The sequence below is a fragment of the Manis pentadactyla genome, chromosome 2 (genome assembly GCF_030020395.1).
Source record: "Manis pentadactyla isolate mManPen7 chromosome 2, mManPen7.hap1, whole genome shotgun sequence".
NCBI classification, from domain to species: Eukaryota; Metazoa; Chordata; class Mammalia; order Pholidota; family Manidae; genus Manis; species Manis pentadactyla.
The window spans coordinates 95,939,176-95,957,046 of NC_080020.1; the positions used below are offsets into that span (position 1 = coordinate 95,939,176).

At 38.2% G+C, this 17,871-nt stretch overlaps 1 protein-coding gene across 2 annotated transcripts in view; it reads left to right on the forward strand.

Annotated features, from left to right (window-relative positions):
• Positions 1-17,871, forward strand: part of LOC130678902 (cAMP-specific 3',5'-cyclic phosphodiesterase 4D-like) — a 477,031-nt gene that overhangs the window by 309,741 nt on the left and 149,419 nt on the right. For both annotated transcript variants that reach the window (XR_008994934.1, XM_057495052.1), the window contains exon 2: positions 13,168-13,304. Coding sequence is in view for 1 of the 2 variants with exons in the window: in XM_057495052.1 (XP_057351035.1) it covers positions 13,263-13,304 (42 nt within the window). In the remaining variant the exon portion in view is untranslated. The remainder of the gene's footprint in view (positions 1-13,167; positions 13,305-17,871) is intronic.

Genomic DNA, 17,871 nt, shown 5'->3' on the forward strand with positions numbered 1-17,871 from the left:
GTAATAAACCATTGGTGATAAAAGATAGCTAGATCCTTAGGAAAGAAACTACTATTTTCACTAAGATACTCATCTATTAGCAAAATAATCTCTCATGGGTTTTGCTTTTACTTACCTCCATCCCTCATCACTGTCATGAATGAAGAGGGAACAAAATCTAGTTTCAGGTGCCAGATAGATGAGCACCGTGAATGGCAAGGATTCAGTATAGGCTCCAACAAGAGCTGCCAAGCTCTACACAGTTACTAAGTAATTGTGGGATCTTGGTGAACTGAGGTGAATTTTCTTGTGCATGTCAGTCAGGGTTCTCTGCTCGTCCTTTCTCCACATTCAGAGGCTTTCAGGTTTGCTGAGAAACTTGGTAGCTGCCTAGTGTTTGCAGCTGAAGGTGGGGACTGCATTAACTTCTTGCTGGAAAAGTGACTGGGTTCATCTTGAAGGTCATTCAATGAGTACTTTAAGAGGGAAATGTCAGAATGAAAAGGATCTCAAACCTCTGGATGTAAGGTTTGAAATGTTCATTTGACCTTTCAGAAGTCTATGGGAGAGCTTAGGCCTAGATAGATTAAATTTTGTACTATATTTGAGTGTCCTGGGAATTAGGAGAGGGTCCTCTCAGTCTGTGACAGTATCACTGCAGAATAATAATGAGTTCATTTTTAATGAAATAGTTTTTCAGGTTAGTAAAATCAGTAAAATTAGAGCCTCCTTAAAAATCCAGTGCTTGCATACCCAAGTAAAGATAACAAAATGAAGCCAACATTTAAGGAGCACCTTCTTTGATCCAGGTATGATGCTCAGTATGTGCTAGCCATCCATCCATCACCTGGTCTACACTGTCGCCCTGCGGTATGGATTTCAATAGTTACATGTATATTGGCCATAAACTTGACCATCAAAATGGTTACATAGCTTCCTCAAGGCCATAAAATTAGGAAATGGCCAGAACAGAATTTGATCTAGGTATAGCTGATTCCAAAACTCATAATATTCCACTAATTCATTTTACTCATTTCCTTTTCTTCTCTGAATGAACATTTCTGATGTAAATTCCTCTTCTTCAGGTAACATCATAAAATTGCTTCTTTTGGAATGGAGTGAGCTAAAGATCTTCATAAGAATGAAAACAGTTTGAAAACAACAACAAAAAAACACTATTGCAGGAGTTGATTTGATTCTATCTCTACATCACCCTGAATATGAAGGAGAAAGAATATGTTGAATATGACCTTCTCATAACAGAACAGTATCATAATTTCTTCCTTATAGATCTTGACTTTGTTGTTTGTTACCTTTATTGCCTATATATCTGCTAATAATAATTAGCAGAAGAGTAAAAACTCTTGAACAGAAAAAAAAAATTCAAATTCTTTGTCTTGCATCTCTTCAATTGTTGTTTTACTGTTAACATAAACAAGCAACTGCTTTTTACTATTGATTAAAAATTTGTTCCTTGGCTACAACTAAAACTACAGTTTTCACAGCCTGTGTGTTACTGACTCCTCCACAGTGGGTGCATTCCCTTGAAGGACGCAAATGGTTGTCTCAGTTTCAGGGACAGAGAACTAAAAGGTTTGAGCTGGCTTTTTGGTTATGTTAATTTCCTTGTTTATGTTGCTTTTAATTAATATTGAACTTTTGAATTTTATGCTCTGTTTTTCTTATGTTTGTGTACTCTGCAGGCAATGACTCCTTGGGTAGCAATTGTTAATCAGGGAGAAATGAGAGCTTGAGGGTCCTGAGTTACGTGGGTGCAAGGGTAAAAGTTGTTCTATTGAAGCCTCATTAGAAAAACTTCCACACACCTGCCTTAAGCAAGATCTGCATGATGCTCTGCCAACTGCCTTAGTCTCTTTGTTTATCTTTAACTGGTTTATTTCCTTCAAATTCTCATTGTATCCCATATAATCTAAGCCAACAGTATTACTAGGTCTTGAAATAATTCAGTTGTAATTTTTCTTAAGGGAGGTGTTCATAATGTAGATTTTGCAGGAATATAAAAAGTGGGATTCATTGCTAACTGATTGATGGAAGCACCCAAAGAACAAAGATGAATGCTGTTTTAAAAAGGAACTTCTGAAAGAGTCTGGTTTCTAATGGAGAGATGGTAATTTTGCATGTATTAGCACAGATTGAGGAAGCTGTGCATAATATAATCCAGGATCCATGACACGACTCTCTCGCCCTTTCCCTTTCTTTCTCCCTCTCTTTCTCTCCAGCTCCCTTGCTCTCTCTCTCTCTCATCTGTCATCGATTGATGGATTGATCACCTATGTGTTTTCCTGTTTTGTCTGGAGAGGGGAAATGGGTCATACATTAGGACTGAGCCCTTCCCATGACGGATAGTATGGATCATGCTTTGTAACACGTGATTTATAGACTACACATCCCAAGCCTTCAAGGCTGATGCCATTTGAACACTTCTCAGATTTAAAAGTATGTAAATGGTAGACTTGTCCTTTAATCCGATACGGTACAGAGAAGGATCGAAAAAGGAAAAGAGCCCCAGTGTTTCAGTGAACTCCACCTTCCTTTGTGGGTGGGTGGCAGCTTAAGCCCGAGATTTTATGGGGATTGGGTTGCCATCATTTTGTTTTCCCTCAGGATGACTCAGGGGTCTTTTCCAGAGGTTCTCAATGGATCTGTTAGAACTTAGCCTGCTGATGACACGTCCCAGAGGGTCCTTCCACCTTGGCCTCCTGCCAGCAGGCTGTGAACCCTGCTGTCCTATGATTCACAAGACAAAAGTGCTCTAGTCACCTCCCATGGCCCAGGCCTGCAGGGGCACCCTAATGAGGCAGTGGGAGCGGTGCAGTTAGAGGGAAAGTTGTCTTAGAGAAGCTCCTGTTGTGACTTTCCTCACTGCAGCAGGAAACTAAAACCAGAACAAGGTATTCTCAAGTAACAGGCCCTACATTTGTGAGATAAATTGGAAAGTCCCTAGCTTTTACTTAGGGTGAAGCATTGTGTTTTAGAAAGCTACAGTTTTATTTTATGTGAGGAGAAAGGCCAGTAAGCATGGAATCCTAGAAAGAAATGTAATTTATTTGCTGTTAAATGACTCAACTGGACTATTTTGAAATACTGGTCAAAGTGAGTGTTGGAAGAGCGGGTATTTTGGCATTTCCATACCCTTGGGAGTGAAAGACTGGGCTGCCATGGGAGGCAAATGATGTACTTTTATTTTCCAAAGTGCTGATTATTTATAATAAATTTGTACTGAAATAAAAAGTGGCTTGTGTTCTCTTATGTAAGTGTTACTGTCTGCACTTTATTCATTCACCAGGCATTTATGAAACACTTCCTGAGTGGTGAATTCTATAGCTGCCTCTTCTGCAGGGACAGAGGTCTGAGCAGATGTGCAAATGAGATGAAAGAATCTGCCAGACCCTACTTTCATGTACCTTTCTCTCTACTTGGAGAAAAACATCAGCATATGAAATATCATTTGAATGACTTAAAGCAAATTGTTCATAAGAGCAGAATAACTCAGAGTGGGCTTTGAAGCCATTAGGTGTATGAATCACTTTCTGCCTCCTCTGGGTCCCACACCAGCTCTTCCGAGCCTCTGTCAGAGCACTTAGTGCATTGTACTATTTGTTTCTTTTCTCCACTGGAATGGGAGCTCCTTGTGGAGAGAGATTTTATGTTATTTATCTTTGCATCGTTGGACCCTGGCACAGTTCATTGCATACCACAAGTGCCTAGTAAATGTCTGGTGAATGAATAAGAGGAACTGCTGTTACCATTTGGGGGAGGAGAAGGGAATAGAATGATAGTTTTGTATGGGTATAAACTACAAAAAAAATATTTGATTCTTTTTAGTCTAGAGATAAAATGTGCATTCCTTCTCATAATCCTAGTCAAGGGAAATAGTTCAGTTTGGCCAGAATTCAGTAAAAATGTATGAGCATATGTCATGTGTGATTGTCTATACAAACATGAAATGCTTTTTATGATCAAGGGTCTTAGAGTCCAGGATGGCAGTGGCATGAGACACAGGTCATTTTGGTATAAGTTGGCAAATATATTGTTTGGAGCATTCAGAAGGCATTATGGAAGGAGAAAAAGGGCACAAACAATGTATTTGCCAAATTATTGATTGGTTCTGGCTGGCAACAGGGGTGGAGCTGGGGTGTTGTCAGAACAAGGAAACTCTTTCAAAAGAAGATGACATCTCAGCTAAGTCCTGAAACGGGAGTAGCTAAGGAAGGAAGGAAGGAAGGAAGTGGATATGGGGAAGAGTAGAAGAAAAAATAAATCAAGATCAGGGACACAGAGGTGGGAAACGACATTGTAGGGTATAGGGAGCTACAAGTGGTTCAGTAGAACAAGTGAGTGAAATACATGTTGGTGATAAGTAGGCAGTGTTGATGACGAGGAGACCTGATAGAAGGTGTCCAAAATGGTATAGATAAATGCCTGGAGTAAAAGTGGTGGTTGATGTGCCAAGAAAGGATGGAGCTGAGAAATGTGTGCTAGGCACTCTGTCAAGGTGTGATTATTGATTGAGGATGAGTGATCAGGGCATAGGAGGGAATCAGAATTTTGGCTTGGGTGGCTGGATGACTGGTGGTACCAGTGACTGACAGAAGATAGGAGGAGGAATGTATTTGGGAATGAAGAAAGAAAAAGTGTTGAGTTCATACATGGACATGTTTTATTTGTACATCTCCCAAGTAGAGATGTCTGGCAGGCTTCTAAATGTATAAATTTACAGCTCAGAATAAGTCGGGGTATGATATGTTGTTAGCATATACAGGGTGACTAAACAGTGAAGACTAATGGATTTCCCAGGAATAAAATGGAGAGCAGAGACCCTGAGGTGCCAATCAATAGTCTGGTGCTCTTCAAGCTTCATGAGCTTTATCTGGGGAACTGGCCAAAAGTCAATTCCTCCATATGTCTCCTGAAGGTTCTGATTCATTAGCGGAGGGCCTGAAATCTGTGTTTCATACAATTCCCTGGCTAATTTTGATATGTGGTCATGCTTGGAAAGCACTGATAAAAAGTAAGAGCACTGGTAGCATCCATATTTAAGGGGTGGAAAAAAGACCCCCAGGAAGCAGAAAGCAGTCAAACAATCAGACCCAGCCAAGAGTGATACCACGGCCGACAAGGGAGGAGCGTTGTTAGCAGGGAAAACCAACTGTTACAGTCAGGAGGTCTGGGCAGAGAATTTATGAAGAGTTTGTTATATTTGGCTATATGGAGGTCTAGCATCTTTACAGAAAGAAACAAGTATAGAAGGAGTGAAACTAGGTTGCAGTGGATTGAGAGGTAGAGGGTGGCTGTAAGGAGGTGGAGTTTCATAGAAAATTATTTCAAATAATTTGATGATGAGTGGAAATTAATATTTGTAGGGTAGAAAATATAGGGTTAAGGAGAATTTTTTTTTTTTTAACAAGAGGAGAGAAGAGAGTTTGAGGGAAAGGAGCCAGTTAGAGCAGACGGTGAGGAAAGAGAGAGAGCAGGTAGTAGACGCAACTTTACCTGGGAGGAGAAATACCTCATCCTTCCTGGCAGGAGAAGCACCTCATCCTCTCAAGGAGGTGAGGGAAAGTGAGATGGGGTAAGACAGGAAACTGAGGTACAATTTTTGATAGATTACAAAAAAGGCTTTAAACAGTCTAAAGGTAGAAACTTTGTTGAAACTAAACCTAGGTAAAGAGATTCAATTGATAATTTATTTTCTGAATATATTTTATTTCTAAAAATTGTGCATTTCTTCCCATTGCATTTTTTTCCAATTTAATGCCAGTATTTTACGGATTTAAGCATTTATTGGTCCCATAAAAACCAAATCTTTTGTTTGTTGATTCAGTTCATTATTTGCATTTGTCTGAGTTATGTATGTTTTGCATTCCTAAAAACTAGCATGGGAGGACTCAATAACTTTTGATTATCTAGGTGAAATAGAGCCTGAAGATTTTCTTTTGAGAGTCATCATTATTGGGGTCAAAAGAAAAAGGGAGGTCAGTTGACACCCAAACGGAGAATGAAATACCTGGGTCAGCCAGAGAAAACTTAATTATGGCTATGCCTTTCTGGTTGGCTTTTCCCAGTCTATAGATTCCCAGAAGGCAAAACCTAACACTGTGTATGAAATAGCAAAGTTAGGCACTCAAAATGAAATGAACAGATGAATGGACAAAGGATCCAACAATTTCCTGGAACAATCATACCAACAAAAGCTTAGCACTTAAAAGATACTCTGAAGTGGGAAGAGGTGGTTCATGATGTGCTTTATATTCACTGGAACACGTTCTTTTAATTTGACTTTTGAGTTTCTTCTCTCTAAATGTTAAGAATTTAAGAAGCCAAGGAATATAGAAGGACAGAACCATCCATAATAATACTGGTACCTAAATACAATTAATAATATTTTCCTGTATTCCTATCCAGTCTTTTCTCTGTGCATAACTTTTTATAGGATCACACTGTATATACAACTTCCATACTGCTTTTTTCATTTAACTTTGTAGCAAAAGCATTTTCATGTAATTAAAACATCTTTGTGCAATGTGCATTTTTAACTGCATAGTACACCCTGAAGTTTTTATTTTATTTAGTTATTACCTTTACTAAACATCTAAATTGATTCCATATTTTCATTATTTATTATGAAAATTAGCATTTCCAGTTAATAGCATTGCTGGAAATACCTTTGCATATAAAGCACTTTCCACATTTCCAGTTACTTCCTGAGTTAGTATACAAAAATATGTAACACATTATAGTTTTGGGTACTTATCAAATTCCTTTCCAAGGACTTCTGTCATTTTGAAGCTGATAAGCAATATATGAAATGCGTATTTCATCGTATATACACACTATTATCAAGTATTTTATTTAAAAATAATTAACTTTGCTAATTTGTAGGCAAGGTGAACAGAAATCTTTATTTTAATTTTCATTTCTTTGATGAGTACCAGGATTGAATATCTTCCACATTTGATAGAATTTTATTTCCAGTTTTGCACTAATTAATTAAAATAATCATGTATTTCTTCTGGATTTTTACTCCCATCTTTAAATCTATGAAGTGGATGCTAAGAGTTCAACATTGTGGAAAGGCAAAAGAATGATAATGAATCACTCTCAACCTTAGGAATTTGCATTTTATAATCATACAACTTACAGTATGGTAAAAGCCTTAGAATGTACCTTATTCAACCCACAGTTGAGGAAGCAAAGATTAAACCCACAAAATAATTAGAGAAAAAAAAATAGAAGATAGTGATGGTTTTGTGGTGCAACATAGGCTTTATTGTTGGACTTCAGAGAAAGAAGAAACCTATGTGACCTGGGGCAGCAAGGGAAAATGCCATCAGAAGGAAGGCCTTTTTTGGAGTTTGAAGAATAGAAGCCTTCAGAAAGATGAAGAGCAGAACATTTTAAGAACACCGATTTAGGACTAGAAGATGGGCATGAATATGTCGCAGGTGTTAAAGGGATTAGACTCGGTGGAGGGTTCATGCTGGGGAATAGAGTGTGAGATAAGGTCATATTAAACATGCTGTTGAAACAATGACTAGTCTCCGAGAACCCTTTAGAGGTAGCTGAAGGGACCCTCCAGAGCACTAGCTGCCACCTAATTTTACATGGCCATCCTTGTGGTACAGGTAGATTGCAGGCTTCTGCAAGAACGGAGTCATTGAACTCTGCTCGACACACTGAAAGGTGCATCCAGGTTGCCCTGTAGAACAAGTTTTAGGGAAATCAACACACCCGGCAATATCATCAGTTGGACAGAGCACTAGGCAGGGAGTGCAGAGATCTCCCTCAGATTCCTACATCATCCCAGGTAGCTCTGTGATCCTAGGCAGATTACTTATATTACTATGCCTTGGTTTCTCCATTTGTACCATGAGCTCTTTCTAGATCTCGGATTTCATAACTTCTAGCAGGAAAACTTACTTAGGTAAGGAACAACCTTCACAGGGCACCCTGGAGAGAACAGGGAGAATGCTCGCAGGGAACCTCTGTGATCATCTTCAGATCTAGACCAAGCAGCAGTCCTTCCTCTTAGTTCATAATTTTAGGAGGTATGAGGAAATATCAGGGAGTTTCTTCCTTTGTCTCTGCTCAGATTTAGCAGTGGGACACAGGTCAAATAACCAAGTTACCTATCTTATATGTGGGAAGGGCAAATACATAGATACTTAAGACGCTGTGGCAACAACTCAGACTTTCCCTTGTAAAGTCTGTTTTTTATCCCCTCACATGCTTGTCTTTTAACTTTTCGAGTATTTGGTTCTTGCACTCCTGGCTCCTAATTTCTTGTCTGCATATATTTTTGGTGCATGATCCCTCATACATTGAGCCTGTTTTTATTGAAGTTCTTTGGGGTTGTCTTTTATAGTGGTGGGAATGGAACATCCTTTTTTTAATATGTGGCACATCTCATTATTTTTCTATTTAGATTAGAATCTAATCAAGGAAAGAGACTGCTTCTCCTGGTTTCACTTTAATGTCTATTTTGTGCAGCCCCAGAAAAATATATCTTGATGAGGTAAGAAGGTACCAAGTTGGAGACCAGTTAATTGATAATCCCTTGATCACTCACAGACAACTGCACCCAAACCTTTTCCCCTGAATCTAGAAAGTTTGGTGGTTATCTGAGAGATCAGTACAGTGCCTGACACATATGTGATGCTCTGTTTTCAAAAATTAATGCATCTGAATGGCTTTGTAAGTCAGTAGTCCGTACATAAACTGAATTACTAGGTGGGAGACAAAAAAAATTAGTTCCAAAAGAAATGAAGAATAGAAAATTCATCTGAAATGTATAAAATATGTTCAGTAGTCTCCCTAATATGTGCAGATAATTAGAACACTTTTTCAGTTGTATTTAGAGTGTCACCATGCATTTGATGTTTAAATGAAAATAAGTAACTTACTTTTTAAAAAAAATTTTTTATTAGTGTATTATTGATATACACTCCTATGAAGGTTTCACATGAAAAAACAATGTGGTTACTACATTTACCCATATTATCAATTCTGCACCCATACCCCAATGCAGTCACTGTCCATCAGTGTAGTAAGATGCCACAGATTGACTATTTCCCTTCTCTGTGTTACACTGTTTTCCCTGTGACCCCTCACATCATGTGTACTAAACATAATGTCCCTCAATCCCCATCTCCCTCCCTCCCTCCCTGCCCTCCCACACTCCTCCCCTTTGGTAACTAGTAGTCCCTTCTTGGAGTCTGTAAGTCTGCTGCTATTTTGTTCAGAAGTAACTTACATTTGCAGGAAACGTTATAGTTTCCAGAAAACTTCCTGAGACATTATCTAATTAATCCCTGTAACACCCTGTGAGGCGGGTTGTGGATATATTGTTATCTCCACTTTACAGAGAAGCAAGCAACTGGTAGAGGAAAAAATAGAGGGTATTTTCCCAATATCATGGAGCTTGCATATATAACACATTGATGAAAGCAGAACTTATTTCTTCTGATGTCCAGTTCAGGGTGTTTTCCACTATATAAATTCTTAATCTCTTGGGAAAAACCTGTCTTAACTCCCTTATCTTTGCATCGAAGTAGCAAAATTTATTCAGGTGCTCCTTCTCAGATTCAGTCTCTGAAGGTTCCAGCACCATCTATCTTACCTACCTCCTCTCCATTTTTATTTCTACAGTGTTCTCCCTGCAGGAGCTGACTCTTCCTTCTCCCTAATTAACTTTTATGTGGGAACTCCTAGAGTAATGAAATTGCATGTGTGAATGTTCTCTCACCTGGTTTTTGTTTTACTGCACCTGGAGGGAAAAAGCTTTTCTGCTCTCTCATGGCGTTTATCTTTGCTGAGGGAGGAAATTGTAGGAACTAAGATAACTGCCTTGCTGAGAGTAAACTTTCTTTTTATCAAACATTCTTTGGTTTAGGCACAGCTCTGATATTTGCAGAGGTTACCACTTGTTGATAATTAAAAAGCATTGGTTCATGGTATTGGCAGCAAAGCAGGATGGCAGAGTGGACAAAAACATGGACTTTGGAGTCAGACAAATCCTAGTTCTGCTATTTCCTGGGCAATTTACTTCTTAGAGCTGGTTTCCCCTTTTGTGCATTGGGGATAATATCATAATGATCTCTATTTCACAAGGGTTATTGGGAGGATTAAAGATAAATGATTGATATTTTTCTTATGATGAAATGAGGTCACAGCAAAGAGCAATCTGCAGAGCAAATCTGTGGGTCCCATCCCCCAAGTCTCCCCAGCTCCACTCTGCTTCCTTCCCTACCCTGGGAGGCTCTTCACTCTGGGTGGCTGGCCAGTGACTGTGCAGCTTCCTTTGCCCTCTGGCTCTGGAGCATTTGGCCAGTGGGAGTCCCAGCAGGAGATCAGCAGCAGGGAGGAGAATGATATCTTGTTCATGCCCTTATCTCCTTCCTTTCAGGATCACTTGGGGTTATTTGTGTCCCAGAGAATAATTTCCTTTTCCAAAGCAGCATTCCCTAAGACTCTTTTCTCCTAGGTTCTGGTGACGCATATCTCTCCTTGTCTCTGTAGCTTGGGGCTGGGAAACTATTTTTGCTGCTCGGAGAGCTGCACCATCCTTTGTGCATGCCTCTTCCCTACTCACATCTTTAATATTTTCTTTACTAAATGTTTCTTAAATGATCATAATATGAATGTGCTGCTATCAGTTAGGGATCCTAGCTGATACATTATTTATCACTGCTTAGTTGAAAGTGTATTTGTCTATATCTGTTTTATTTGAAGGAATTTGGCACTTTTACAGGAAAAATTAAAATGTGTCATTCTTGTTGCTTCCCATTTGACATTTAGAGAAGCAAAAGGTAGCAATGAGCCTTGAGGAGTAGATGAGAGCCAGGCATTCTCCTAGATACCACCTTATACAAAGTAGCTCATTTACACTCAAAACATGCATAAGTATTATCACCCTTCTGTAGATCTGGAAAAAGCTCCGAGAGGTCACCTACTCTTACCTAAAGCTACACAGAATGCCACTGGAGAGCTGAAATTCTAACCTATGCCTATTTACTTCCAAGGTCTGTACTGTTTTAACAAGGCCACACTGCCTCCTAGGTATCCTGGCTGAGAAGGACTGTCCCTTCAGTAGTCAGTTTCAATTAAATCTATTTGCCTATTCAAATTTCTATAGGTTCCAAATTTCTACAGGAAAGTATCTCTTAATGATGGTCTTTAAATCTTGTGAAGGCAAATTTGTTCAAAACCTGATTAATTCAGCAAACCTTATCACGTCAAACTGACTGTCTGATTTGTTAATTTAAAACCATTGCATCACTAGCTCACTCGGGCAACTATTTCTTGGTGGCCCTTCAGGGTACTCATTAAATACTGAATGAATAATTAAATATTTTGAATGAGTTTTTCTCTGACAGTGTGTAAGCTTCCTATAGCATTTAGTTGATTTTCTTTTTTCTTCCTAGGTGTGGAATATTTAGTTCACAGTTTGTATTATTTCTGACCACTCCTTAAATTGATCTAGCTACATAACATAATTCCACATTTTCTGACAATTTATAATATGCTTGACATTATAACTAGTGAGTAAAGGTAGCTAAATTCCTGGAGTATACTAGCTGAGAACTTTGCATTTGTGGATCAGCTCTTCCCTCCAAACACCACTCCCTTAAAAACATCCATACACACTAAAACAATATTTATCCTAGCAACTAGCATTTGACTGTGCATTTTCCTCTAACCTTAGGCAAGCATTTTCATCAACCCTGGAATAATCCTTTGTCTCTCATTGCACTTTGGGTCCCCATATTGCATCTAGAGATACTCCTGGCAATAATAAACTTTCTCTGCTTCTAGCTCCATCTTGCTGTTGCGAGGTCTCTGGCTTTCCTCTTGTTTTCCCAAGTCTTGAGAAGTGACTCACGTGTGCTTACGAGTTGGGGCCTTGAGAGCCGGCCATTGCAGGATGCTGGAGAGCTCGGCAACAGCCCCTCTACCCTGCTGCGGAGGGCCCCAGGGGTGCCCTGCTGTGGAGGGTTGGCTCCTCCAGGCTGGCCCACACCCAGGCTGTCTCCCTGGAGTCCTCCCTCCTTTTGTATTTTTTAGAAATATATATAGTTATTTTGTTTGGTTAATTTTTTGAATGTGTAATTCACACTACCCTGCACTTTGTTTTTCAAATCTTATCAAAATAAACATCTGATGTTGTTCACTGTTACTTTTCCCTAAACCTCAGTCCCAAGTCCCAAGAAGCTTAGAATAAACCCAAATGGTAGAATACATGCTGTTGTTAGAATACCAGTCTGCCCCTACAGTGGGAGCCTCTGCCTATGAGGTCAGAGTTTTCGTGTTTGGGTCCAGCCTGTTTGCCTCTTCCCCTTTCCCTAGAATGACTTCTTTCCTAAAGGCCTTCAGCTCACCCACAGATTTGCCCTATGGAAGTGTAAGTCACACCAGATATAGCTGAATATCAGAAGGAACACAACAAATGTCGTTATTCAATTTGCTCTTTCTTCAAAACTCAAGACAGAGAATGTCCTTGTTAGTGTTAGTAGGAATGAAGATTAGGTAATGAGGCTATCATGCCATTCAAGTAGCAACTACGCTGGATTATTCTTTGAAATAATTGTTGCTTGACTAGGTAAACTATATCTCCCAACCATTCCTTACAATCTCTTTGAAACAAAAGTGTAGAGAACTCAGTACGTTTACTCAAGTACTGCTGGAATGGCTTCAATGGGCTGTGCGTATTGCTAATGAGTCAGGAGGCCACGATGCAGTTGTCGGAGGGCTTACGGATGTAGGTCAGATTCCTGCAGTGGTGGACAAGGCTGCCTTAGAGCTCCCTCAGTGGAAACCTGGGGGGTCCCAAGCTGTACCAGCGAGAATCAGCACATACACAATTGAACATGCATCTGTTTCACACCTGTAATGTTAGCTTGTGGCTACTATACCTATTCTTTTCAGCCACTAGGAATGTAGACTTGAATATTTAATGGAAAACAGATGGTGTTTGAAATCTCTAACTTACATTTAACAAAAATTGTTTGGGAAATGTTGCCTATGTGTACTTTTATTGCCTTAAACACAGCAACATTTTAGCCTATTTGATGAATAATTTAAGAATTACTGTCCTTGTCTAAGACAGTATTTCAAAGTGCACATGTTAATCATATACTTGATTAAACATTTCCTTGCCTTTCTCTTCAGAATGCCAGTTGGCTTTTGAGTGGATAATTGTGGCAGTGAGAGAGCAGTGACATTGGAAACAACCATTGCCCATTTGAATTACTTAAAACACCACCATGAAAAGAAATACCTGTGATTTGCTTTCTCGGAGCAAGAGTGTAAGTACCTTTTGTTTTCATTTCTTTTCTAAAAATGTGTACACGTATCTTTTTACTGTTTTCTTTGGATTTTAATACTGTGCTATCCTGGTCAGGCTTCTGGGAAATCCTTGGTTAACTTTCAGTTCTCTGACTGTACACAGCTTATTAACAAATGAAGACTTGTTCGTCTGTGTGGCCTGGTTGACACTTGCTGAGAAGGCTCTTTCAGCCAGTTCATGTGATTTACCATTCATCTGCATAAGCCTTCTGGCATGTTATTGGACACCCTGATTTTTGGATGCATGCAGAAATCTATGATTAAAAATTGAAACTGAAGAAATTTATGTATTAAATATCAATCTTTCTGGGGAAGTCCAAAAGGATACATTGAATTTATGTCACCAGGTATTTCAATCACATTTTGGAAGTTTGTATATAAAGTGAATAGCATGAATGCTTGATCAATGGGATATCACTTCCATAAGCTTTCTGCTCTGTCATATAGCTCTAATTTCTTTCCTCCTTTACAGATTTCTTTTTTTTTTTTTTAGTGAACATCCTTAGGGCCCTGAGGGAGATTGAACCTTTCTTTCCCAATTACTTAGTGTTCTTAAGGTATAGTGAAAACTTTTGTATTTCTATTAGCTTATGAAAGAAAGCATAAGCAAATACAGCAACTCAAAGAAGGCTACATAAGGCAGAGATGAAAGTAGACTGTTAATTTCCACCAGGCAAGCTCTAAGAGCATGTCCCTTTGTTCATTTACCCAAGGGGAAAAAAGGCATCCAGACAGATGTAGTTGTGGCATAGGAACATTCATCTGAAGGCATCAGAGAAACCACAAATGCAAACACATTTCTCTAGTGTGGGAATGCTTTGTGTTACAACCAGGGGTTCTGTTATGATGGCCTCAGGCCATTCTTTCTATAGAATTACCATCCAGCTTTTAAGGGTGAGCAAGGCAGGAGTATGTGGAGAGGGTCATATAGTGTGCCCAATAAGGTTTCTTAAAAAATGAAGATATACCCAGTGTTGTGCTGGTGTTTTGACTAAGTACTGACTGTGTTTAATAAACATCCAGGGAAATTCAGCATACTCTGTGGGAATGTCAAATTCATTTGCTTTATTGGTTGGTGTTTGTTGTATAGATTATTTAATAAAATAAAGGGCTGTGGCATGGAGCCTGGAATTCCTTTTATCATTGTACAATTGCTCATTGTAGCAGAAGGTGATCTGCATACAAATTACCAAACTGCAAATACCTCTCTGTTACTGAGTTTTTCTTATTATAAGTTAAATATGAAAGCAAGCCATTCACGTAATGCTTCCTTCTTTTATTAAATTTTAGGGGCATGGGATATAAAAAAATGTAGAAAGGCAAAGGGAGACTATTTTGGATAATTAAAAATACATTATTAAATATTTCCCTGTTCTTGGAGGAAAACATTCTAAAAGCAAATGATTAACTGAGCCATGACTTTAAGGAACTGTGAGTACTTAATGATGCTAGATTTCCTATTTATATTTGCTTAATACAGAAATTTTCATCTTGGTGGAAAGACCCATGCTTCCCTGATTAAGAGAACCTGAGCTGCCTACATTTTCTAAATGTAAACAGTAGAGCTCTTATTTCATTGCTTCTTAGCTTCTTGAAAATCCACTGGCATAAAGAAAGTGCTTCCACTTAATTAAATAAAGCTAAGAATGCGATTACTGTTTAGCAGAGAAAAGAGCCAAACTTTTTGCCTAGTTAGAAGTTGTCACTTTAGAGGTTCAAAAGTTTATTTTGCACTGGTCTAAGGATGTCACCCCCAAATCCTGTAAATCTGCGCCATAGCAGAATCCAACATCGTACACACAGAACTAGATGTTTCCTGTTTTTGATGATGAAAGTTTAAAGAACTAATTTGATTTAGAACATGAGAGTGTTTTTCTTTGGCATTATGACACTTGAAAATCCAAAGAGAAGATTCTAAATGTTAAAGCAGCTTCTGCTCCTCCCTGCATGTCTCTACATATTTTGTATCTGTCATTGTGAAAACTTACAGCATGCAAAAGAGGAGGAAAAGAAGACCGTCTTTAGACAATCACCCTGTGTATTCCTGAACACTTAAATCAATATTCATATTTTTTTCCTCACATGCATGACCTGGTGTAGTGTCTCTTTCTTAATGAATAATGCTTTGAATTATTCCTTTATGTGGGAGGGATCCATGAAGAATTTTAGCTACAAAAATATATGAACCACTTTTTATTAAAAGTAATGTTTTGCTACTTTTGGAATATAGTTTGTAGTTGTGGTGGGTAAAAAAGGAGGAACTGGGCATGTGACCAATACAAACAAGAGGCATGGTCCCAATGGCTACAGCCCTCACGGTGTACTGTGGGAGACAGGCAATCCTCAACGGATCTACAAATAAGTGTAAAATAACAGTTCTCCATTGTATCTCTTTCCATAAGGCAAGTATCCTTCAACTTGACCTCATTTATATCTTTCTCTATCTTAATTGTAAGCTTCCTGAAGAGGCGGGTGTGGTTTTTTTTATTCCCCACTGTATCCTCAGAATAATGCCTTTCACAAAGCAGATATTTATGTATTAAAGGAACGAGTGGATGAATGAGCTGTGATACCTGCTGAGCTAAGCTTCACAGTAAAATGACAGAATGTAATAGACTCAGCAAGGGAGGTCAGGCAGGACTTCTGCAAGAAAGGTGGTTGAGCGCTGTCACCCACAGGGTAAGTTCACCCAGTAAGGCAAAGTAGGAGTGGAGGGGCTTCCCGGCAGTTATCATGATGTGCAATGACTATTGCACGGCAAGTGGTAACTTCAAGGTCAAGAACAGAGGCTGGAGTAACTAACCCATTGGTGGCAATGGTAGGGAGATAGAGAAAACTGAACATAGTTAGCAGATATTTAGGAGGAAAAAAATGACAGGGCTTTAGATATGGTACTGGATTCGATTTGGGGTGTAGGGGAGAGGAAAGTATGGAAGTTGCCTCCTGGGCTTCTAATTTACCGCAGGATGGATGCGGTCACTCTACTGAGATACAGACTACTTGGTGAACACCAGGGAGGGAATGGGGAAAGGGTAAACTTGAGTCTAAGGCTGTTGAGATTGGTATATTTTAAGGTACAGGAATCAGGAGAGCAGTTATATTTAATCTACAAAATAGATGGACTGGGAAATATAAATTAATTATTAAATATATACACCAAATAGATTTTTAATTAAATATAGGAAATAAAAGGACACTTATATTGAAACATTTTCTAAAATCCTGCAGGTTTGGCCCCAAGCTATCTTTACCAGATCTAAAGTTGCATGTGCCTACTTAAAATTACACAGGACCTCCAATATATCTGTAAGAGCTCATGAGGTTAAACAGAGGGAAATATAGTGACAATTATTTCTAATTATTTTTTCATTATTGGAAAGAAAGACCATTGATTCTTGGAAAATATTATGCAGACAAACTGCTTAGAAGTAGCAGCCTGAAGCATATTCACTTGTTTCATCATGTTTAAGGAAAACAGGACCAACATTGATTGATTTATTAGAAACTTTTCTGGTTCATAAAAGCAGGCTTTTTCCCCATTATTTTTGATGCTATAATGTGTTGATCTGTACTTTAACATATGAGTTCCTAAACCAAATAAAATATATAATTTTAAAATTTATTAATTATTGAATATTTTCTTAAAAATTGTGAGTCAAATGGCATGAATTATATTAATTTATAGTATATCAAAGTGCTTGTACTACTTATTAAATTGAAAATGTTCAAATGAGTTGAAAATCATTAATATTATTAAACATTATATTAGGATGAACTTACATTGCAGATTTTTATAATAAATGAACCAAACTTAAAATATCTTAAAACCAGTCCTTTGTTACTATTATACATATATGAGATATTAAAAATTTTGCTATTATGGTTCACAAATTTATATATGACAATGAAGGAAGCCAACAAATTTTAATTCAAAAAGAAAATGACAGGAGGCAAATAATTTAAGCAATGCATTCCTGACTTACATAATTGTTTCAACTGTCTGTATCACTTGTTTTTAGAATACATGGTATTAAAATTTATCTCTCATAAAAATGGTTCCACCAAATTTTACAGGGCATACATAATTTATAGTTTCTGATATAATTTATTATTTCTTACAGTTGGAAAAGAACTTAAAGATCTTCTGTCTCAACCCTTTTATTTTACTGATAAGGAAATTAAGATTCAGGCCTGGGAGGTGAAATGACTTGTCTGAGAGGTAGCTTAGATAATTGAAAAAAACGTGGGCTTTAAAAATCATACAGAACTGCATTTAAAATCTGGCTCTTAACTTTCCAGCAATGGGGTATTTGACAAGTTACGGACTCCAGTGTTTAGGTGCTGATGTGGAAATGCTGTCAACATACAATGCTTGGTACATCAAAGATCTTCAATGAATTCTGTCTTTAGCATTGCCCTAGACTCCGTAACTTTTAAGTCAGAGAAACTGCATTCTTTCCTCTCTGTGACTCCTAAATTGTAGTCAAAGCTGGGATTTAAAAAAAAATACTAATCTCTTATACCCTA